The 24,919-nt window shown below is 40.0% G+C and overlaps 1 protein-coding gene across 3 annotated transcripts in view; it reads left to right on the top strand.

Annotated features, from left to right (window-relative positions):
• The first annotated feature begins 416 nt into the window (after positions 1 to 416).
• The window catches only part of negr1 (neuronal growth regulator 1), a 169,655-nt gene continuing 145,152 nt past the window's right edge, over positions 417 to 24,919 (top strand). Inside the window, exon 1 of one of the 3 annotated variants that reach the window (XM_023840470.2) lies at positions 417 to 971. In XM_023840470.2, coding sequence (XP_023696238.1) covers positions 796 to 971 — 176 coding nt within the window. In that variant the 5' untranslated portion in view covers positions 417 to 795. The remainder of the gene's footprint in view (positions 972 to 24,919) is intronic. The other 2 variants (XM_023840468.2, XM_023840469.2) reach the window with 2 other exon arrangements.

The following is a 24,919-nucleotide window of genomic DNA, read 5'->3' as shown; positions in this document are numbered from 1 at the left end:
GACTTAAGCAGAAACCAAGTCTATAACATATTTTCCAATGTTAAAGTTATGACTTAAGGAAGTTGATCTTAAGAACAGGCTAACGTTGTTCTAATAGGGTTATTGCTATTAAATCAAATAAGTCGCATTTTAAATAGCAGCCTACTTCACAAAGTAATATAGGACGCGCTAAACTATACTGGTTTTGAGTACAATATCTTCAGTAGACCTAAAGTGTCGGTAATTTATTATAACAGCAATGCACTCGAAAATTCAATTACGCCACATGCTCTGCAATCACAATATTTGCGATTGGTAGATTATGCTGCATATTTAAATTGATTGATGCAGAAACCATTTAACATTTTATCATTCTTGAGAGATAAACAAAAAAGCTCTTCCCATCTTGGCAGGTAGCTAGGGTCGGGACGGTCCTCCGTTGCTGTCGTTAGTTGGTCTTGTGCTGGTTCCTTGTATCAATAGCTACCAGTTTTAACAGCTCCATCACCAGCAACTGGGAGCCGGTTGCCTGGGAAACGGCCGCATGGCAACGGGATCAGAGCCCGGGGGTTGTGTCTGCCGCGCGGTCCGCTCTCATTTTACATCACATTTCCTCACTAGATGGTGTGCAAGTCACTGGAGAGTAGACTTCTTCGCGTAGTACACCTCCGACCAAACAAAGCTGGAAAACTCCCCCGGAACGCCATTTCTTTAGCTTTTCAAAGGGAGTAAGAGCTGGAATAAAACCTTTGCGTACGGGGTTTTTTTTTTGTTGTTGTTGTGGTTGTTGAGGACAAGAGACACATTGCAGCTGTGATGGACATGATGATGATGGCGCAGGATGCGTGTGCCTCCGGTCAGTGGCTTACCGCTATATTTCTCAGTCTCTGCTGCTTTCTGCCCTCGTGTTTACCTGCTGGGCAAACGGTGGACTATGCCTGGATGGGGGTGGAAAACGTTGTCAGCAGGCAAGGGGACACGGCTCTTCTTAGGTAGGAGAAATACACCCCGAACGACGTTGCATTGACTTACGGCAGACTGCACAATGTGCGGATGCGCTTTATGTATACATGCATGTAAAGAGTGGCGGCGTGCACGGTGTTGTTACGATCGCTACTCTTCACAAGTTGTTTCAAGCACTCCTAACGGGGTGATCCCTTGCAAGAAGCAAACCCGATGGTGCCTACACTCTGTTTGCCAGTTGAAATACTTCGTATATAGTCTGTGAATCTGTGATTCGTGTGCAGCCTACACATCTCATTGAGAATAACGGGGGCATGTGCAGGACGCGATAAAACTACTGAAGGTTTACAAGAGTAAACGCTGAAAAGCCCACAAAAGAAACGTATCACAACTGCTAATGATACTATTTTGCACACTTCGGTTACTTCGACGCGCAGAAGAAAGAAACTGTGCATGTTGGCTTGATTTTTAAGTTAGTTTATCTTTATTTGTTTTCAGTCCTACCATAAACTCAGCACTTGTATATAAAACATATTTTGAAAACATGTGCGCGTGTGATACAGAAGGTATCCTAAACTTGGCTCCTTTATACTGAAATTCATTCAGCAAAAACCACACCACCCTTTAGTCCTGGGGGGGGGGGGAATCGTCAACACTTCTAAAAAAGAATCACGATCAACGGATTCATCAAATCCTAGTTATGAAAATGTGCAGTTTTACTGATTACATAATAGTGCTGTACCGTTACTTTCAGCATATTTCTCTGTATTGGTGTTTAAATTTATTTGGGTATGTATCGATATCCTCGTTCGTGTTTGAATATTCATCACTTTTAAATAACACATGCAGTAAATGAGATTTAATGAAACAAGGCAGTTTAATAGTCCCCGGTAATCATTTGTGCGCCGTCCAGAAATTCGTGAAGTGTTGAGCTGTGAAAACAGCCGGCATACAGTGACACACTGACATGCTCGGTTCATAAGAGGGTCTATCAAGTTATTTCGTGATAAGGAAATTACAAGGGCTTGATCATTTGGAAATGAAGGCTCCACTCTGCTTAAGAATAATGGAGACGGTGCTGAAGGGTGTTGGCTCACCAAGGCTTAAGTAAATCTCTGCAAGAAATGTTTTTTTCTTCTTTCCCATTCACCTCACTGTGACAGTACTGATGAGGCTTGTGGGATAATTACTTTAAACGATTATTTGGCCTCCATACATATGGCGACAGAACAATTCCACTTTAATTAATCGTGGTTTTTTTTTCAGGGGTGAGGAGGTTGTCTTAGACTGAGCAAATGAGTAATAGTAACCTGTTCACAGGACAGGCATTTCTTTCTTTTTTGACAGACGCTTGATATACAAGAATATCTTGTGATCAGGACACCGGTCAGCAGCCCTGTCCATCCCAGCAGCACTTAATGCCAAGTCTGAATGGTCCGACTTGGCTGAAGAATCAGTGCTAACTGCAAGGCCACTGAAGCAGTGCAGGATCATTGTTCTGTAATTAGCACAGCAGTGCCTGTGCGCATTGAAGGTGGTGCTTGTTGCTAGTTTGCGCTTCATCCCACGCTAAGTGTGGCCTTTATGGTGGATGAACAGTAGTGAATCCAACGTTTTCAGAAAAAAAAGAAACAGGAATATTAGTTTTACCAATATGACAACGACATATGAATTTAAGCATGTCTGCCAAGCCTGATATTCCTCCCAATTATTTTCTTGGGCTCATTGCTTACATTTCAGTGGCTTTAGGGGCACGAAATTGTGTCCCACACATTTTTGCTGTTTTGTGACTATGTTCCCAGCTTCTGAAGGTAGTAATTAGTGGCTTTTTTATGTCATCTTCCCTGCTATTAAAAATGGAAGACGATTTGTGTGATGCATCATTTTATCTTTCAACTGCATCATTATTTTATCTGCTCACCATAATCCGTCTGATTTTAGCTCACAGCAGGGCAGAAGCGGTTAGAGAGAAAATAATTGTCGAGGTGCACATGATCATCCATATAAATGGTCAATTTGTGCATTGTATTCAATTTAGTCCATTTCAATTAGCATTAATACAGGTTATGCAAACACTTGAGGTGTTTAAAAAAAAACAAAAACAAAACTAACTGCCGTGACTTCAGTATGAGTTTTCCAACTGATTAATCATTGAGAATGCGGTGGCATATGTTTGTAATAGCGAGAGCTGAATGTCTCTCTGATTTTGCAGGGGTGGGGAGGGGGGCATGTTTGCATCATGAAAAGAATTAAATACTTTGATTACTGTGCCCGGAAATATCTATGATATAGCACCACAAGTATTATACTGAAACTGCTTATGACTAAATGGCTAAATGAGTGAATGAACTGGATACAGATCAAGAATAAAGCAAGTTGTGTTTTCAATATTATTCAGCTTCAGTATTCTCACTATGTATCCTGAGGAGATAAACATGGGATGTATCATCAAACGATGATGCAGGTACCACCCCAGCAAAAGCTGTGGTGTAAACGCAGTGAGTGATGGGGCCAGTGGGGGGGGGGGGGGGGGGGTGGTTGGCAAAGCAGATGCGGCAGCAGAAATCTGTCCGGCCGTCATGAAAATATGGAGGAGCAGGGAGCAGCTGAGAGGAAGTGATGAATAATCATTAATTCATTTCACAGACAACTTCATCCAGGGAAAGTTAAATTACTGGTTGATTGAAGTGTGGCACACAGTGCATAGCACGTGGTGAAATTTGAATTGAAACTGTAAATAAAATCACAGCGTGGAGAGTAGGTTTGGCAGCATTGTAATTCAGAGAGAGAGAGCACAAGCACTCTTGATAGACTTTTAAATCTGATGAGACTATGAGACCAGTGTTGTTCTTTCCAAGGGTTCACACTGATAGGCCATAAACATACTTGAGAAGGGTAAATGATAGTAACCTTGGACTAAGGATGGCGCATCAAGCGAAAATGTGCAGTTCCAGTGCATGCTGAAGATCCTCTGGATGCAGCATCAGACCCACGTGTTTGCCGTGCGTGAGAGTGGCTCCTGCTTTTCCTAATGAGAGCCACAGAGTGAGTTCATCCGTGCACTCAGAGTACGTTATGCAGAATGCCCAGTGGAAAGCAGACACACTTCCAGTTAGCAGCTGCAGAGTCTGGCAACTGCAAGGAGCTGACTGCAAAATAACATCTTAAATATCAGTATTTGGAATCACCTTTAAAGTGCATATGCTCTGAGGTTTTATCACACCTAAGCACCTCCCAGCTTGGCCTGCTGAAGGCATTAATAGCTTTTGCCAAAATGAAAGAGCATCTCATTATTTAAGTGGATCCAAAGAGACTTAATTCAATACTTTCTGCACTGTGTTTTATGTGCAAACAAAAGGTGGAATAAACATGAGTGCAATATAGCAGGACCAGAGAAAATTATCTAATGCAGTAGTTTGTCAACTCGGTATGTGGCCAGTATAAGCCAGAACACATTTTTATTCTGCTAAACAACTTAAAGCCAAAAGACTGGGTTATAAAACAGCCAGTTAGTCCTGATGATGTGTGTTTGGTCAGTAATTACAGATTTGTATACATAAAATATGTCACCAGGTACAGATGTCATATTTTAGAGATCAACAACAAGTAATTATTATACTCTTCTGCATGTAGAATAACCTCCAACCTCAGCAGTTTGCATGTAGAGAGCTGCGGTTTAATTTTAGCAATGCCATTTTGCAGACAAATATATTTGTTGCATGCGTTTTAACAAGCGTAACTCATGCATAAAAGAAGAATTTCACACCACCTATAAATATAATGACATCGGTGGTGTTTGGCTGAACTTGCGGTGTTATTTGTTATCACGTTGCATGTTTTCTCGGCCCTCTCTGTATCTAGAGAAAATAATAATAAGCCCCTACTAAGTGCCACAGCGATTCCTGACAGGCCTTAATGTCTTCACAGGCTTCTTCTATGGCCTCAGGAAATGTTGCCCTTTCTGAGATTCGCAGTTATACTCTTTCTAGCTTCAGGATTAAAAAAAAAAAAAAATCAATGGGGTTCAAATCGGGAGTGTGAGAGAGGGGGCGGAGGAACAGCATTACGAAGTGTGGACAGGCTTGAAGACCACTCACACTAACGCTGCATAGTAGAAATGGACGTTGTCCCACAAAGAAACGAAGCCAGTCAATCCTGGCAGGTGTAACTCACTCGCTCCCCAAGAAGAATGAGGTTCCCATTGAAAGGATCCAGGAAGGTTGAAAACAGCATTCCAGCCCATTTCTTAAAATAGCTGTACATATGATTATCTTCCATCTGCACTGACCGGGGACCTGCACCATGGCAACGCTGACTAATAATGTTTTTTTGCCCTTTTGCTTTTTTTTGTAAGATTACATCCAGTCGCATCTACATAAATACACTTCTGTCAAGCCATGTTATCTCCTAGGAGAACATATGGTACAGGTTTGGATTACAGTGGTAACATCATACTTCAAAAAAAATTATAGTACATTGTTTATATGGTATCATGTGTGCAGCTGTATAGATCCAAGTAAATGTCTTACCCAAAGGAACGTCTGTACTTTAGTGGTTGGTTTCAGATGACCTGCTTAATTTAGATGCCAGTATTTTTTCAGGACACGATCAATCACATCTAAACTGCTTTGATGAATGTTGCTGAAACCTTCCACACCCAGCTTGATTCTCTGTGGTAGGGCATGTCTTTCAAATAGATGGCATAACTAAATTTACTATAAGTGCTCGATGATGTTGTTGAAGAACCATCACAGAAATGGCCCCCAGATTATTTCATAAATAAAAGGTGTATAGACATCTCATAATCTTTGGGCAGTGTAATGTGCTGCAATGCAAAATATGCTCACCTTGTAAAGGCCAATGACCTATTTTTAATCTTGATTGTACAAATAATCAAAGCTACTTTTAATCCATTTAAATTTGGCTGCCCCCTCTGGCCAGCCGCTGCCAAGGTTACAGCATGATTGATGACATAATCAATTACAGCTGCTCTCAAACTTCCTTGAAATCCCTCTTCTGAATATATTCTCTGCTCTCTTTCTTCAGCTTGGTCATGCTCCATTGCTTAATAAAAAAAGTTCAGCTCACAGGTGACTCTTCTACACAAAGTACAGGGCTGCTGCTTGCATGCATTAATATCTGCTTTTACCGACGTGTTCTGTAGATCTATCTACCTGAAACAAAAATACTGTCCTATAAACTGTGTCACATGAAAGCTCAGCTTAATGCAGAATTTTGTATTATTTTTCAAGAAGTACAGGTTTTTACCTTTTTTATTAGTGCAAAGGCAATGGCAGTATATTAATACCTTGCAAAAGTCATACTTTCTTCTGCTAAATGTTCTGAGAAGATGGCATTTAGTTAAGAATTCATTAAATGTACTGAGAACTTGGAGCTTAAAGAATACTGAAATGTGTGCCAAATCAATTGAAAAGACTGTGGATGTGTAATCAGTTTCAGATTGAGTGAGCACAACTATACTTAATAAGTTTCTAGTGCTGGGGTCTGTTTAAGTCACCTTAATCCCTTGAATAGCCAGAGATTATAATAGGCCTGTGAAAATGTGCCGACAAGACAATTAACAAGTTCTCCTAATTGCCATTTGTCATGTATTACCTTTCACTACGTGTAAGATTTATATGGTTATTGAGTGAAAAATTATTGCTGTTGTAACTATTTTTGCCATCATGGTTGAAAAGTTCTTATGCAGGAAATTCTTTTCAGTGTGATTCTGCTTAGTAACAAGCAGTTCCTTTAATTGTTGATAGAAGCTGAGTGTTTGTCTTGGATAAAATATTATTAATGGATATTTACTGTGTTGAACATACAGTCCAATTGTGGATGTAAACTACTAACTATAAAACTTTGCTAGAACTCCTCAATGAAGCTTTATTTCTCAAGCTTTTTGGCTTTTTTTTAGTCTCTAGTCTCTTTATATGTCTAAGATTTGCCTGGTAATTGCTTTGTCTGATTTTTCTTTTGCTTTGTGACATCACTACAGAGAAATCTAATGGCGCTTGTGTCTTATCTTATATTTTATCGCAAACATGATTTGTACTGTGTCACGAACTTAGCTTTTAAGAAAACACAGGAGCTGAAGAAAACGAAGACGATATTCATCTTCCATAACTGCTTATACGGTAGAGGGCTATGAAGAGCCTGGAGCCTGTCCCAGGATGCACTGGGCAGCAGGCAGGGGATGCCCTCGACAAGATGGCAGTCCATCACAGGGCACACACACAGTGTGGGCAATTATAAACACCAGGTTCATCTAAACTCATGTGTTTGGGAAGGGGCAGGAACCTGGAAGTGAATCCAAAGCTCTGGGGGTTAGGGGCTAAGGTCCTGAGCACTTACCCGGAGCTTATGGATGGATGGAGGGATGGATGGATGGATGGAACGTCTTCATTCAGTTGATCAATTTAATTCAGCCCCATGCTCATTTTTTCCAGTCTCATTGGAATTGGAAGAAGATGCACACATGTTGGCACACATGTTGTCAGGAAGGATGCCAACAGTGTTGGCATGGATGAGCATGAGTCATACAGTGCATGCTGGGTATTTAAATGGAAGACAGCTGACCGTATTCATAGCTGTTGGAAATGCATGTAGTTCATCACTTAGCTACCACAAACTGCCTACAGAGCGTTTGGATTTACTGTTGGTTATGTTCAAATCGAACAAGCATACAGTGTGATTTAGGGCCACCCGTTTAGGGCCTGCTCACTCATTAGGGTCTTAAAGTAATGTCTTCTACCCTGCCATCTGTCATCGCCCATTTTGTCGCAATTGTCATCTTGAGAGCCAACCTTTTAAACAGTGGTTTGAGTACTGTATCTGTAGAATGTCTCTGAGAAATGTCATGGTTAAATAAATATTGGAATATTAATTAGCTAAAAGATACCGGTTCAGACTGGGTTAGTGCTGCAGTAGAATGAAGAGCTTGTAACGTATTATTTTATATATGCCTTTGATTGAAAAACCCTTATCTCACTGAAAGTATGAAGGATATAGTAAAACACAATAATGTGAAGGTAATGAAAGACAATATGCAGCAATGTTTAACTGATGGCAGTACTCAGGCAAAATATTAATTGTATACTTGAGCAATACATGTTTTGATAAAGATAAGCTGAATCCCTTTCGAATTTCTAGTTTTTAAATATTTCCATAAATATCCAAAGCCAGTTATCCAGGAAATGCTTCCATGCTAATATATATTTTTTTCAGACTTATTGCTTCTGTGTGTCCTTGTGTTAAAGACATCATTTCCCTTCAGTTTTGACAATGGGTGATATTCTGAGGGTAAGTGTGTTACCTGTTAAGTGTCCCTGTCAAACACTGGGCAGTGAATGCTGTGCAGGTCACTGAATCGGCCGGCCTGGGAATATACCAGGACACACCTCATTCTGTCAGTGCTGATTAATTGGTGCACTCTCCCAACATGCTGTTCCAACTGTAGGATTAATGGGATTAGTGTTTCTGTCAACATATTCCTGTAGCCATGTTTAATGGCCTTTAATCTTCATTTTGCTTCCCTTAATCATGCCGAGGTCAGTGGATGTGATCTCAGATATGCTGAGTGTAAAACTTCAGCGTGCTAGAAACTCAAGCTTTATCCGTACGCGCTTGGGAGGAGGGGGACATGTTGCATAATCACATGTGTCCTGGATTTGCAGAGTAAAATTTATATTTATATCATAAATACACATAAATTTCTTTGCTGGCTTTTGGTGTTTTTAGGGTCACTGAGATTTTTTATTTTCAGATTAGATTTATTTAAGTTAGTATGTATGTATAGCAGATAGTATGTAATGATTGCTGTATCATTGATAAAAAAAAATCATATTGATACTGATGCATGCTGGGTATTAAACATGGCAGAAGCATGTTTGGTGGTAGCAGAAGCAGATGTGTGCCTGCTGGTGGTAGCATCTCTGCATGACGACAAAGCTGCTGGTGCGGGATTTTACTTTCCAAGCTTAAATGCTGTAGATTTGTCCCATTATTTATTAGTGCAGCAATTATGCAACATACGTGTACATTGGGGTGAGCGATATGGCCAGAATGTCACATCAAAACGTTTTTGGTTAGAGTCACACTCCACGATTTTTGATATTTGTTTTCAAAACAAATTTTAATGTATGTAGTAATGCTAATTGACCACATAACCGCGTAACCGGCAATTCTCTCCACACAATTGCTTGTAGTGTTATACTAATGAAATGTATTAATTATCAATGTATGTAAAATTCTGTACATAATTTTTGCACACTAAAGTTTCATAAGTTTACAAATGAACATTTAATACTTTGGTGAATAGTTATTATTATTAATTCTTTAATGGAGGATTATTACCATACATGTATTAACATTTAGGGCATGATTTATTGAGGCTGCAGCTTCTTAACCTGCATTTTCCCTTCAGGTGCCAGTGTCCAAAATATCAGGGGCATTAACCGTCTTTCCTTTCCTGACAGTTCTCTCCGAAATGCAATGAATAAATTAATACCAGAGTATCACTAAATCCCTTGCATTCTATCATTTATGCTTTCTTATGTGGATATCTATACCAGTGCCTCCCAAACTCCATGACCATCACCAGCCATTCTATATTCTATATATCTATAGGTAGTCCTACATAGATGATGGCAGGGATGAGCTGGGGAGGTTATCAGAGGCCTGGACTCTGTATAAATATGTAGAAATCACTGTTTTTTGCATACATTTTTTTCAATTTACGCTCAATAATTGTCACATTACTATGCCTTACCTATAGTATATATACTGCAAACTAATGTTGGCTACAGCGGGGTGGAAGTCTAAATGATTCGATGTGGATACCATTGACCTTTTATTTATAAGCTTATTATTATTCCTGCAACTTGCAGACATTTTTCCCCTTTGTATTTGATCATTTAAGAAAGTGTTTTGGATGTCTTGTACTGGTTACATAAATAATTGAGCACAATACCAAATGAATACCATACAAATTATTTCAGTATCGGCATTCTGAGAGTACTATTGTTTTGTTGGGTGTTCATTGAGAGGTGAATTTCTGATATATTATTAATAGCACATTACAAGAAAATATCAGAATTTTAAAAGGACCTTAAAATTATCAACAACTGGATGTAGTAACATTATCATGTCAATGTCACTGATGAAAAGAAAAGCAAACAGACCCACAACACTTTAAACTTATTAAGAATAGTTGTGCTCAGTCAATCTGAGGCCAGTATTGTATGTACCGACAGTGCAATCCTAAACATAGTCAGACAGTAAGAGGATGTTATAGCCACCTCCTGCCCTACCTGTCTTCAGTGGAAGTGAAGTACGTCAGACATACGGGAAGCGCATCAAAAATTGAAACGCATTCATATTGCAGATGTGCAGCCCTGCAGTTGTAACAGCAGCTGCAGGTCGATGGTGAGGCAACAGCAGTTCAAATTTTTGGGGAACATAAATAACTAAATAAAACATAAATAACTAAAAATAATATTACTAATACCCAATGAAAAAATAAGCATAATATTTAAAAACACTGCTTGCATGAATTACTCATTTGGTAAGTTATTATTAAAGTCTTCATGTTTTGGGAAATGAAGTGGCATTTATATTGAAATGGCAGGCAGCTGAACAAGCCTATTTGATGCAAAAAGAGGAGAAAATGAAAAATGAGAGTTTCGTTTTAGCTTTACCCCGCCGTCCTCCTATTTTGGAGCCGCCAGCTCAGTTTACAGGGCCCCCCCTGTATGGGCGACGGCCGTGCCAGGCAGGCTGAAGGCTAGCACACACCCCCAGTGTCAGCCACCTGCTTCTCGCTGCTCAGTAGGCTGCAGGCTTCATTGCTTAATGTGATGCATCTGAAAGGAGATGCTCTTTGCTCCATCCAGCCCGCAGCCTCGCTGGAGCGCAGGCGACAGCAGACGTCGCTCTGCAGCGACGAGACGGGGAGGAAGCCAGCTGTCTGATATTACGCTCTCCATGCCTCTGTGCCACAACAGACAGCTACTGCAGCACAGTTTAGTATTTTAATGTTCGATGCAATAGAAGAGGAATATTCCTGGTAAGCGATTTGGTTTGTCGGTTTTGTACTAGCTGCTTGTGGACCTGACAAGGCTGCATGGCTTCTCAGGAAACTCTGTTGAAAAATCACACCAATCATAGCTATCAGGTAGAAATAGTTTTATCGAGAGGATGTTTTCTACAATTGTTGTTTCTCTAAAGTATTTTTTGAGCTTTTTTTTAAATAAGGGGTTATATGAAATGACTATACTAAACAGAATGGCTTTATGTTGCACATACTGGCACTTGAATAATCTTATTAGGTTCTTACTTTGTAATAATAGTTACAGTATAGTAATATAATATCACTCGTGCCAATGGCAAATGTCGGTTTCAATGATGCCAGCAGTGCAAATCTTGGGCTGTGGAAAATGTGAAACATGTATTGTTCTCTGAGTCCACCTTCACTGTCTTTCCCACATCAGGGAGAGTTGTGGTGTGGAGAAGCTGCAAAGAGGCTTTACCACCCAGACTGCTGCATACCCAGAATGCAGCATAGGGGTGGATCAGTGATGGTTTGGGCTGCAATATCATCTCATTCTCTAGGCCCACTACTTATTCTAGATGGACTACCAAATCATTCTGGAAGACCATGTTCACTCAGTGGTTCAAATATTGTACCCTGAAGGTGGTGTCATGAATCAGGATGATGATGATGCATCAATGCACAGAGCAAGACTGGTGACAGAGTGGTTTGATGAACATGAAAGTGTAGTTGAACATCTCCCATGGCCTGCACAGTCACCAGATCTGAATATTTCTGAGCCACTTTGGGGTGTTTTGGAGGAGCAAACCAGGAAACATTTTCCTCCACAGAGAATAGTGACCTGGCCACTGTTCTGCAAGAGGAATGACTCAGAATCCCTCTGGCCACTGTGCAGGACTTGTATCTGTCATCTCCAAGATGAATCGATGCTGTATTCGCCAAATAAGGATGCCCTAGACCATACTCATCAATTATGATGGTATAAAACCAGGTGTTACAGTTTCATTGTTCCACCCCTATATATGTTTCAAACATTGAACTTACAATTTCCATGTAATATTTTACCAAATTTTTTTTTATAATATAATGTATTCATCTTGCTGTTATTACTACATGAAGTGATCTGTGCCATAGTAGGTTATGCCTCTGTACTTATGATTCAAACGTCTGATCCAAGTCCCTGGGTTGGCAGAGCGATGTGACTGTTACACCCCTAATGCCCCTAACCCCGATTGGCCCAGAGACTAGCTGTCCCCTTCTCAGCATGTCACTTAGGAGAAAAGCATCTGCTAAATAATTCTAAATAATACAGTAAAAGGCAAACCATTGGGACTGGGGTTCGAGTCTCTGTGTGTGAGGCGTGTGCATGTTCTCCCCGTGTCATTCTGGGGATTCCTCCGGGTATCCCCCCCCCCACAAACATGCTGAGGTGAACTGGAGTTGCCAAATGGTGTTTGTATGCATGTATGTGTGTGCTGGTTATGTATATATCCCATTGTGAGAACCAAATGTCCCCAAAATGTGATGAAATCCTGTCATTTAGACGTTGTGGGGACCACCTTTCGGTCCCCATGTGTAGAAACTCGATTTTATAAAAAATGTAACTGCAATCGAAAAACTAAACATCCCAAAAGACTTGTAATTTGTTTGGTTACTTGTGGTTAAGGCAAAAGGCTGGGTTGGGGTTAAGGTTGTCATAGCTGGGATTAGGGTTTTACCCATAGAAATGAATGGCCGGTCCCCACAAAGATATGAATAGAAAATTGTGTGTGTGTGTGTGTTTGTGTGTGCGCGCGCACCCTGCGATGGCTTGGCACCCTGTCCTGGGTTATTCCCAGCCTTGCACCGTAGCTTCCTGTATTGGCTGCAGACCCCCACAACCCTGCACAGGACCAGTAACTACTGAAAATGGGTGGAATACAAATTCCATTTTATAATTGCTAATTTATACTGCAGATTAATATCTATAATACAGTGATGTAGTAAATAATACAATAAATTCATTAGAAACTACTTTTATGCACAAAAATACAATTATTTACCAGTCATATTTCTGTAAACAACCAATCATAAAATAGATAGCTCAGGTCCTTTTTAATTCATAAATTGAGCACTCCAGCATTCTCCTATTTATGAAATGTAATCTTATGGGTGACATCTAAAACATGTACTTATTAAAATATCGTTAATGAAACTTTGGCCTTAGTGTTGTTTTAAGAATATAGTGGCAATTTAATGGAAGCGATAATGTACTTGGGGCTGTAATATATCAAAAATATAATATAATGAGGCTGTTGGGCACAAGGCAGATATATTGCTTTAATAATTAATACAGTAAACTATGGTAAAATAATTTCCATTGCATCTACAAAAATGTAACTTAGCATGCCATTTAAATTACTGGTTAACTGTTTTATCACGATATAGATCTATTGCATAAAAATCCCATCATTTAAAAAAAATAACAGCCTTTTTTCTCATAGCAATTATTATTTTATGTTATATTTTATCATAGCAGCTTGGGTAGTAAGCTCTAAAAAGGTAAAAACAGAAAACCCAACCCAAAATCTTTTCTCTAACTAAATTTCACACAGAGGATTGATTAGGTAAGTGTCTTAATATACAATGTGAAATTTAAAAAAATTAAAGACATGTAACAGAATGAAGACTAACATAGTCTTGTCTATTGATTGGTCACATCTAATTGTGTCGCAGCAGCCTGCAGTCGGCACTCCAAACAGCCAAATCCAGCCAGATGGCACGGCATTTAACCTGCGTATTAGACACCCTGCTGATGAAATGAGGAGCTCCCTGAGTGACGTATTAGGCCTGTTTGCTGCTGACTCGCTGTGCTTCTCATTCACTTCTGTTGGTTTTTCAACTCCTCACCTGCTTTCTTTGACCTGCTCTGTTGAATATGGTTGAACCTGCTATTTGGACTCAGTATCTGCATTGCCCTGGATCTGTTTCCCGACTTGGCTTCTGTTCTCACCCTGATTCCGGTCTCTGGTCATTCCTTGTTGTGAATCATTAAATCTGCCTTATCTGCACTTGGATCAGAAGTCCTTCATTACAAATGTTGCAATATCAGAATATCACAGTCTCTTATTCAGCGATGAGCGACCTATATTTTAAATTGGCTTCATTTTAATTGTCTGGATAAAGTTTAAAGTAATCTTTTGGAAAGCCTGGGCAGCTTGGCAAGCGACAAGACACAGAGACTTTCCAATGGATAGCAGTTTTATTTCCTTATGTTGCTTTTCAGGGACAGATGGGAGGAGGGGAGATGGCCAGTTTAGTGGGGGAAAATACAAACAAGATACCTGACTCTGGAATGGACCTGTTTGAATGTGACTCTAGAATGGACCTGTCTGAATGTGACTCTAGAATGGACCTGTTTGAATGTGACTCTGGAATGGACCTCTCTGAATGTGACTCTAGAATGGACCTGTTTGAATGTGACTCTAGAATGGACCTGTCTGAATGTGACTCTAGAATGGACCTGTTTGAATGTGACTCTGGAATGGACCTCTCTGAATGTGACTCTAGAATGGACCTGTTTGAATGTGACTCTAGAATGGACCTGTCTGAATGTGACTCTAGAATGGACCTGTTTGAATGTGACTCTGGAATGGACCTCTCTGAATGTGACTCTAGAATGGACCTGTTTGAATGTGACTCTGGAATGGACCTCTCTGAATGTGACTCTGGAATGGACCTGTCTGAATGTGACTCTAGAACAGGGGTGCCCAACTCCAGTCCTGAAGAGCCTGTGTAGCTTAGTTCTTTCCCTGTTCCACCATAAATGATTCAGCTCAAGAGCTGTGTGGCAGTTAGCACAAGGAGTTCAATCAGGTGTGTTAAATGAGGGGAAACCCAAAAATGTGCAGGGCTCTGGCCCCCCTGGACTGGAGTTGGGCACCCCTGCTCTAGAATGTACCTGTCTGAATATGACTCTAGAACAGGGGTGGGGAATCTTATTCGCAAAGGGCCAGTGTGTATGTAGATTTTCGCTGCAACTCAATAATTAGATTACTAATTAGAGGACTGATTGGCTGAAGAGTCCTCACACCTGGGATTGAACAGCTGACCTAATGGTTACCCCAAAAATCTGCACACGCACCGGCTCTTTGCAGATAAGATTGCCCAACCCTGCTCTAGAATGTAGTGGTTTGAATGTGACTCTAGAATGTATCTGATTGAATGTGACTCTAGAGTGTATCTGATTGAATGTGACTCTAGAGTGTATCTGATTGAATGTGACTCTAGAGTGTATCTGTCTGAATGTGACTGGATAGTGTACCTGTGTGAATGTGATTGTGGTGTGTACTGATTTGAATGTGACTGTAGAATGGACCTGTCTGAATGTGACTGTAGAATGTACCTGTCTGAATGTGACTGTAGAATGGATCTGTCTGAATGTGACTGTAGAATTGACCTGTCTGAATGTGACTGTAGAATTGACCTGTCTGAATGTGACTGTAGAATGAATCTGTCTGAATGTGACTGTAGAATGGACCTGTCTGAATGTGACTGTAGAATTGACCTGTCTGAATGTGACTGTAGAGTGTATCTGTCTGAATGTGACTGTAGAGTGTATCTGTCTGAATGTGACTGTAGAGTGTATCTGTCTGAATATGACTGTAGAATGTATCTGTCTGAATGTGACTGTAGAGTGTATCTGTCTGAATGTGACTGTAGAATGTATCTGTCTGAATGTGACTGTAGAATGGATCTGTCTGAATGTGACTGTAGAATGGACCTGTCTGAATGTGACTGTAGAATGGACCTGTCTGAATGTGACTGTAGAATGTACCTGTCTGAATGTGACTGTAGAATGGATCTGTCTGAATGTGACTGTAGAATTGACCTGTCTGAATGTGACTGTAGAATTGACCTGTCTGAATGTGACTGTAGAATGGATCTGTCTGAATGTGACTGTAGAATGGATCTGTCTGAATGTGACTGTAGAATGGACCTGTCTGAATGTGACTGTAGAATTGACCTGTCTGAATGTGACTGTAGAATGGACCTGTCTGAATGTGACTGTAGAACTGACCTGTCTGAATGTGACTGTAGAATGGACCTGTCTGAATGTGACTGTAGAATGGACCTGTCTGAATGTGACTGTAGAACTGACCTGTCTGAATGTGACTGTAGAATGGACCTGTCTGAATGTGACTGTAGAATGGACCTGTCTGAATGTGACTGTAGAATTGACCTGTCTGAATGTGACTGTAGAGTGTATCTGTCTGAATGTGACTGTAGAGTGTATCTCTGAATGTGACTGTAGAATGGATCTGTCTGAATGTGACTGTAGAATGGACCTGTCTGAATGTGACTGTAGAACTGACCTGTCTGAATGTGACTGTAGAATTTACCTGTCTGAATGTGACTGTAGAATGGACCTGTCTGAATGTGACTGTAGAATGGATCTGTCTGAATGTGACTTGAGACTGTAGAATGGACCTGTCTGAATGTGACTGTAGAATGTACCTGTCTGAATGTGACTGTAGAATGGATCTGTCTGAATGTGACTGTAGAATTGACCTGTCTGAATGTGACTGTAGAATTGACCTGTCTGAATGTGACTGTAGAATGGATCTGTCTGAATGTGACTGTAGAATGGATCTGTCTGAATGTGACTGTAGAATGGACCTGTCTGAATGTGACTGTAGAATTGACCTGTCTGAATGTGACTGTAGAATGGACCTGTCTGAATGTGACTGTAGAACTGACCTGTCTGAATGTGACTGTAGAATGGACCTGTCTGAATGTGACTGTAGAATGGACCTGTCTGAATGTGACTGTAGAACTGACCTGTCTGAATGTGACTGTAGAATGGACCTGTCTGAATGTGACTGTAGAATGGACCTGTCTGAATGTGACTGTAGAGTGTATCTGTCTGAATGTGACTGTAGAGTGTATCTCTGAATGTGACTGTAGAATGGATCTGTCTGAATGTGACTGTAGAATGGACCTGTCTGAATGTGACTGTAGAACTGACCTGTCTGAATGTGACTGTAGAATTTACCTGTCTGAATGTGACTGTAGAATGGACCTGTCTGAATGTGACTGTAGAATGGATCTGTCTGAATGTGACTTGAGACTGCTGCTCTTGAGTCAGGGGGTGGGGGTGTATACAAGTAAGACATAAATTTGGGATACTGTAAGAAAAGAAATATTTTCAGACCTCCTGGGGTGAGGGCAGGTGGAATAAACCAGCCTGAACGACTGTGATCACCTTCCGAAACGGACAGTGGGCCGACACATCCTACTCCCCTTTTTTATGTGACCACGCTGAACTTTTATTATTAATTTATCTAATGTAATCATTTCCCAATATTCCATAAACAGCTTTAAAGTTCAAATGAGGTTTTTGTGTGTGGTGGCTGTTTCTTTCTGTATCAGATTAACCTCACAGAGTGCCATGCCTCCAGGAGCTCAGAAATATAAAGAATTTAAGCTTTGCCTGAGTGGCTGATAAATCCAAGCCTGCTTTTTGACCTGCTTTTTTCCTAGATAGTGATTTTGTATTATTTCCACATGGTCCTTAGATGGTCCTTGCAAGACTGAATAGCTCCAAAGCTTTCTGAGACTAAAGGTCCCACCAAGAAGAATTGTGTGAATTTTCTTTGAAGCTTTAAAGTTAATTAAGAAGTACATGAGAAATTAAGCAGCGCAGAGGAGAAAAGAGGCATATTTTGCAAAGAGCTATATAATATGGGGGGTGGCGAGTAGATGGTTATGCTGTAAGCTTCCAGACGGCTCATTGGTTGCTCTGGCCTTTGTAGGTTATCTTTAATAACCACATGCCCTTTTTCGTTTACAGAATCAAGCGGCCAAGTTTATTGTTCATGGTGACAAAACTATATCAAGTTTAAATTGCTGTAAAGTCCTGCTCGGGCTGCCCCCTGGGCCGTGCCCGGGATTTCCTGGGATGGGCTCCAGGCTCATTGTGACACTGTATGTGGTGTGGGAGCTGGATGGATGGATGGATGGACAGTTATAACATATGAAGGATTTTGGGTATTTACAATCATCATGGCTCTCTATAGTTTGCATAATTATACAAAAACAGGAAACCCTGTGTTTCAGAGTTGCTACACTATGCACTCCCCAGGTTAAAAATGTCAATTTATTATCCCACCAGGGAAATTTAGGTTGCAGCCAGGCATTTAAAAAGGAATACAACAAATAAATAAATCATGCAGGATTAAAACCGGATACCAACATAGAGACAATGACCAATACATAATACAAAACAGACCATCTACAAAACCATGTTATTAAAGATGTCTGGCTTGCAGTCAACTCATACTTATGAGCGGACTGCAATAGAGCCTATTTTAAAAATTTGAGTTATATACAGTGGTTTGTAATGTAATGTAATGAACATATGCAGGTACTACATTGTGACGCTCCTGAAAACATTATGTGGCTCGAGGTACAGTACAGTACAATATTTACTATACTTTTGTTATTGCTGTATAATAATTAGTATTATTATAAGGTACTGTATTATTAGTTTTCTGACTTACCTAGACAGACTTAGGCCACGGATCTTGATTGTAACCTGGGGACTGCCTGTATTTGTACTGACATATCATCAGTACCTGGACACGATGTTGAGTGCTGAAATCTGAAAAGTTTCAGAAGGGAACCATGAGATTCTCTGTTCTTATGTAAACTTACAAGACTGTGCTCAGGCCGCTGTGAATGTGCCTATTTTAATGACAATAACACAAGGCTTGTTTGCTGAAGTCCTTGATCTCTTTTGGAGTCTGTGAAGCTGGTAAAACGAGCAGTTGAGGCCCATTTTACTAGGAGAGCACAATGGGATTTACACGTTAAGTGTGAAAGATACCCAGTCTGTGGATTTACATTAATAGATATGTAAATCAGGGTGTTTTTTGAAAGACCCCCTAAACTGTGGGAAAACTGTGGTTCATATGTGCTTGAAGAATAGCACTATGCTCTAAATGTATTTTGGAGTGGAGTGAAAAACATACGGAATATTTAGCATGCAGAATACAGACGATAACCTTAATTAATGGCACTGACTTGTAATGCCTGCAAGAATTTCAAAATTTTATGAGTTGTGTCATGAATATGGAAACACCAATACTCTTCCTAGAGCAGGCTGTTCTCCAAAACCGAACAACATTGCAAAAAATACATTAGTAGGAACTGACCACGGCCCTAGGGATTACTCTGACAGGCAGTAAGGAGCTGCGTGGCTGAGAGCAGGAACCTGTCCGGTGGACAACAACATGCGGCTAAATGGGAGCCTGCGAGAAAATCCCATAAAGGCAGACCTAGAGCCTGCAAGAAACCACTATGGCCAGTTTGCAGTTACACAAAAATGTATCCTGTGAAGTGATGAGACCAAAATGGGGGTGAGGATGGAGATTGCAGTAAGACAGTAACCTCAGACATGCAGCCAAAGCAGAGGAGGAAGCACGCCGAACCTGCAGATACATGCTGGACCCTGCTGGCAGTCCGTGGATTGATTTTAAGTCCACCAGGGATCCCCACTGAACAAACCTGTATGGGAGAATGGGCAGCAGTCCCCAAATCCATATGGCGAAACGAGAGAGAAAAACACCCAGCATCTGAGGCGTAGTTTTTTTTCATTGCTAGTGCACTAGTCTCTAAACATACCAACCAACTGAAGCACAGCAGAGCTTCTGCGTAGAATCTACCCTGTCGGCATGGTGTAAGTACAGCATAGCCATGTACCCCATTACTAATCCGGTGCAGCGACGCAGATCGCGTACAAGTATAAATGCTCTCAATGGCGTAGGCCACTTGCATAGGCCACGGAGTAAACTCGGCATAGGCTTGATGCGGAAGCAATTATATCAGCCTTAAGGAGGAACATAGACTGAAGCTCCTCTCACCTGGATCTCAACTGGCTGCAATAAGGGAGAAGACCAATGAACAACGAATTCAAAAAAGTCTTTCCACCACAAAAGCAGGCGTATTTGATTAAAAGAAAACTACAGAAATTAAGAATCACAGCTGTGAATGAGATTATTGTAAAATGTAGCTTGTACCCCCTAACCTTCATGCAGTGGGCCCTTGTTGCCCTGCTGGTTCCCTTTCAGCCCGATTTGATTAATTGATCTGGGAGCAGGTAAAAGTCTATTTTTTCATGCCTCCCCATATCCGCACACACAAAGTGATTATTTAGCAGTAGAACATTAGAGTCATATTTAGTATTTTGTCATAATTTCAGCATTTTATCCTTTTTTTATATCTGTGAATATCCACTTGTCTTAGAAGTGAAGATACCATAGATGTTGATGTATTTTGTATTGTATATAAATATGTGTCTTTTATTTGTCGTGCGTTTGATTGATTGCCTAGATTGAGGCTCCTCATGTGAATTGTTGCTCAGAATCCCAGACCAGCAGAGATATTTTCCAGTTCCTCTGTTATGACAAGCTGCCTTCAAAAGCAAATTAATTGTTAGCAGACCATAATTAATCACTCCTACCACAGCCGTGACCCAGAATAGACTCACTTGGGTTGTGCTTCTATCAAAGATTTGTTACATTTATCCTGTACTTGTGACGAGAGTGATGCTCATCAACGTGTGTGCCAGATGTGTTCAGAAGAATTAAACGGTAAAGTACGTTCCTCACAAACCGTTGAAAATGGTTAATTAGCAAAATAATTATCAGTACAAATGCATCAGCTATTTTAGTATTTTTGCAGCACATTTTTTCTCTCATTAGCTCTCAGAATGTGCTTTCTCAATCGTTAATGTAGGACTCAGCTAACTTATTTTTTATATACATATATTTTACTTAAGAATTTCTTTTTGAAATGGGAAAGTCAGGTTCCAATTTCATTAAACTTTGTAAAACCTTTTTTACTGTAAAAACTTAAAATACTCTTGAAAAAGTAATTATCTCCCAGCTGCTTAAAACCTGTGGAGGCTAAGCTGGGGTGAGTTCTGACACATTTTATATGTACTGAGCAGTCTATCGTGGAGGTTTGTCCGTCTCCTGAGGGACTCAGGCAGCATACGGCTTGATTCATCCCAGTTGTCCCTCCCTCCTGACTAAATAAACTGACGTCTTCCCGTCTGTGATGCCACCTCTGTTGCCTCCATACCACAGTCTTCCTGTCACTCTTTTTTCTTTCCTTGATACATACATCTGAGTTTGTTTATTTCATCTTTCATATTCTCTGACCTGCTCCTGCTCCTTCAGATGAGTCCCCCTGCCGAATCCTCATGCCCCATGGTTCCCGGCTGGAGTACCTGCCTCTCCGTGATTTACACTGTCCCTCTGTCCATTATTGCAGTTCTGTGCTGTGACCAGTGCCCAGTTACGTCCATCTCAAACGGCACGTTTCGTTTATGTAGCCCTGACTTACTGGGCATAAATAAGGTTTAAAAAACAATGTCATATCATGTAATCAGTTACATGCGCTCACTGGCTTGGTGGATATATGGAGTATTACCTCTCCTTCCTCAGATTTCCTTCTAATGCTCTACTTTTCTGCCATAGTTCAGAGAAACATGCAGTCTAGGCAAATAAGTAACTTTATCTTTCCTCTGGTGGTCTGAGTGTGTGACCCGTGATGGACTGGCACCCCAGACAGAGTATCACCTGCCTCGTGCCCTGCGTTTCCTGAGGAACGCCCCAGGCTCACGGCGACCCCGTACTTGCCAGGTGTCCATGGGAAAGGAATGAATGAATGAATGAATGAATGCTGTGAAGCTCGTTGGGATTTCATCTATGTAGCATTTTTGCGGTGTCATTCTTTTAAATGCATGGCTTTCACATAAGAATGCTGATTTAATTATACGGGAACATCACATTGTTTTGGTTCTTTGGAATCCTTTTCCATGAAATATGTCCTTTATGTTTTCATGTTCCAGGAAACAAAAACATTCCATTTTGATAATTGTCTCATTTTGTTTCATTGACAATTCCAGTAAACAATCAATTTAACTTTACATATGGGATAACAGTTTTTCCCCTTTTTATTGTCTAATTGCATACCAGTCGTGCAGATATCTCCCACAGTTTAGGAATAGACAGTGTGGTTAGATGAACAGTAGTTCTGCTATGCCAAGCATGCTAAAATTTGCTTGTTTCTTTTCAGAATGTCATTGAAAGAGGAGGAAACAAAGCAGATCCTTTACAAAGACAGTCTTTAACAACTGCTGGAGGCCTCAGGGGCACAGTGATTGATATCTCTCAGCGCTCGGTGTGTGAGGTTCGAATTTGGCCAGCTTTGTATCTGTTGCTCCCACAGATGTCAATATACTGAATTTTGATGTTTCATGTTTCCAACATTATGTTACTGTCAGTAAGGTTACTGTTGTGTTATAAGAAAAATTCCTTTCATTTGAAATACTTTGGCCAGGTTTGGTAGCAGGCAGAGTGTGTGTGTATTTATATACGTGTGTGGTCCAGGTATACCTTACCTTGTGGGGACCAAATGTCCCCACAACGTGATGAATACCCATTTTTTTCAGTTTCCTGGTCCCCATATGGGAAAACTCTATTTTATAAAAATCCATGACTGCAATGAAAAAAACTAAAAATGCAAAAACTCTTGTATTTTGTTTGGTTACTTATGGTTAGGGCTGGGTAGGGGTTATGGTTGTCATAGTTAGCATTAGCATTTTTCCCACAGAAAGGAATGAGCGGTCCCCAAAAATATATGATTATACGACTACAACTGTGTGTGTGTGCATACAGTACTGTGCAAACTTAGGCAGTCAAAGTAAATGTTGAAGACTATTTTTATCTGAGTAGTAAGGTTATATGTGCTCTGAACAAAAAAAAAAACACAATTTAATCTTAGAACGTGAAAATTAGGAGTAACAACAAACAAGAATTTTCTCTGCTCTCCAAAAATTTCCTGATATCTTGTTTGATGGCTAGATGAACACCGCTTCAGTTCCCAAACCTATCCTCAGGGGCACCTCAGACATTCCATGTATTTGTTACATTTCCACATATCCAGCTTAATTAAATAATTAACTACATTAGTTTTAAAAAGTCGATGAGGTATTGATTAGTCATATTAGGTGGGGTGGTACATGGGTGTATTGGAGGCTGCTGTAAACACTGGGGTGACTTTGGGAGAGGTTCTGTGAACCCTAAGCTGACACACTTTGACAGACATAGGGTGAATCTCAATATGCAAACTTGACCGTACCTGTGTTCTCGTCTAACTGTTTTACTTCATCTTCCATTGTTGAAGACCAGTATCAATACTTAGAAGACAAGAACACGAGGACGGTAAAAATCACCGAATGTTGATTTTGCTACCCAAAATATCAAGGATACATCGGTTGCATCCTCGCCAAACGAGAACAATCCCATGAGTCACTGCACCCCAATGTCATTCTTAAAAGGCAAGTTTGCAAGATCGGTTTTGCCAAAACCACAAGTACGGTCTTTGCATTCTTGTTGTTGAGATTCACAAATAATATCATATTTTATACCAACAAAAAGGTCATTTCAACATAATTTTCTTAGACTGCCAATACAATGTATATAAGTAATGTACCTGTTGCACAGCAGGATGACCAAATGCCTGATTGCTAATGGTAATGTATTTGCAAAAGCCTTTAATATATGTACATAATTTGTTACCTTGCAAGCAATTAAAGCATAAGTTCATTAATGTTGCAGTTGAAAATTTAAAGAATGACTGTGCATTTTATATGAATGACTGCATAATGACTTGACAAACGACAGTATACTGCATCATGTTTTTAATAATGTTTTTGAGGATGCATGTTACGTTTGATGTAGGTAACGCAAAACATCTGGTCAAGATTAAAAACATTAACTCAATTCTACTCACCAGCACGATATCCTATCACGAAATATCATTGCTATCATATCACAAATCACCATTAATATCCTATCACATAGTCACATTACTTTATATCCTGAAGTGACTTTCTGATTAGAATTTCATTTGAAGTCTTTGAATAATTTATATTAAATGCAACTTCCATTAATTTATGTGTGTACATTTTCCCAAGCAACTTTTCCTCACCGTGGTGTCCATTTTAGAAGTCCCCCACGTTCTGATATCTGAGCTTCATTATCCCAGGAATTTCTTGTATATTATTAAGAGTGAATGTGAACTGTGAATTGAATCTGACATGCTAGCTAATGGCTGGATCCAGATGCCAGAGAATGAAATAAGGCCATGCATGTTGCAAATGTAAAAATCATTTTTTTTTCAGTAAACACAAGGTAGAAAATGAAATTATAGATTTTTTGCCAACACTATAATGGCGATGTATGTCAGAACATTTGACTTTATGGATTAAACATATTAAAATGCATAAATACGTGTGACATATGTATTAAATGTGATTCTTTTAAGTCTGGCTTTAACATCAAACTTCCCAAAGTTCTGTGCTTTATTTCAGAATGTTTTTTTTTGCCTTAGACACGTTGATTTAATTGGTGCTCATGTTTAACACCAAATTCATAACATCATAACATTTTTAAGAGAATCAATAACATTGACTTGGCTGCCTACTTTTAATTGACCTTCATTGTACTACACACTGATTTTTATCATTCATATTTTGTGTTGATATTTATAAACCCTGGACTTCCTTCACTGAATCTTGAGTCTCTTTATCTGGGCATCGGCAGTGTGAGTTTGTCAGGTGCCTATGTCTGTTTGGAGATAATCCAAAGGCTTTCCTCCATTCACAATGCTTTCTGTTTATTATGATACAACATTATGTGAAGTACTCTGTGTTCTTATAGTTGACTTATTGTGTCTGATCAAAGGAATCACTTTCAATGACAGGTGAGAGGAACATAATCAAATCAATATTAGAACTCCATAAATACCAAAAGATTTGCTTTAGAATTAGGTTTGCTTAGAATGGCTTCCCAACATAAAAGAAAGGTTTGA

Source organism: Paramormyrops kingsleyae, chromosome 15 (genome assembly GCF_048594095.1).
Source record: "Paramormyrops kingsleyae isolate MSU_618 chromosome 15, PKINGS_0.4, whole genome shotgun sequence".
Lineage (NCBI taxonomy): Eukaryota > Metazoa > Chordata > Actinopteri > Osteoglossiformes > Mormyridae > Paramormyrops > Paramormyrops kingsleyae.
Note: the sequence above shows the minus strand (reverse complement) of the source record. Positions and strands in the feature narration are given on the sequence as shown.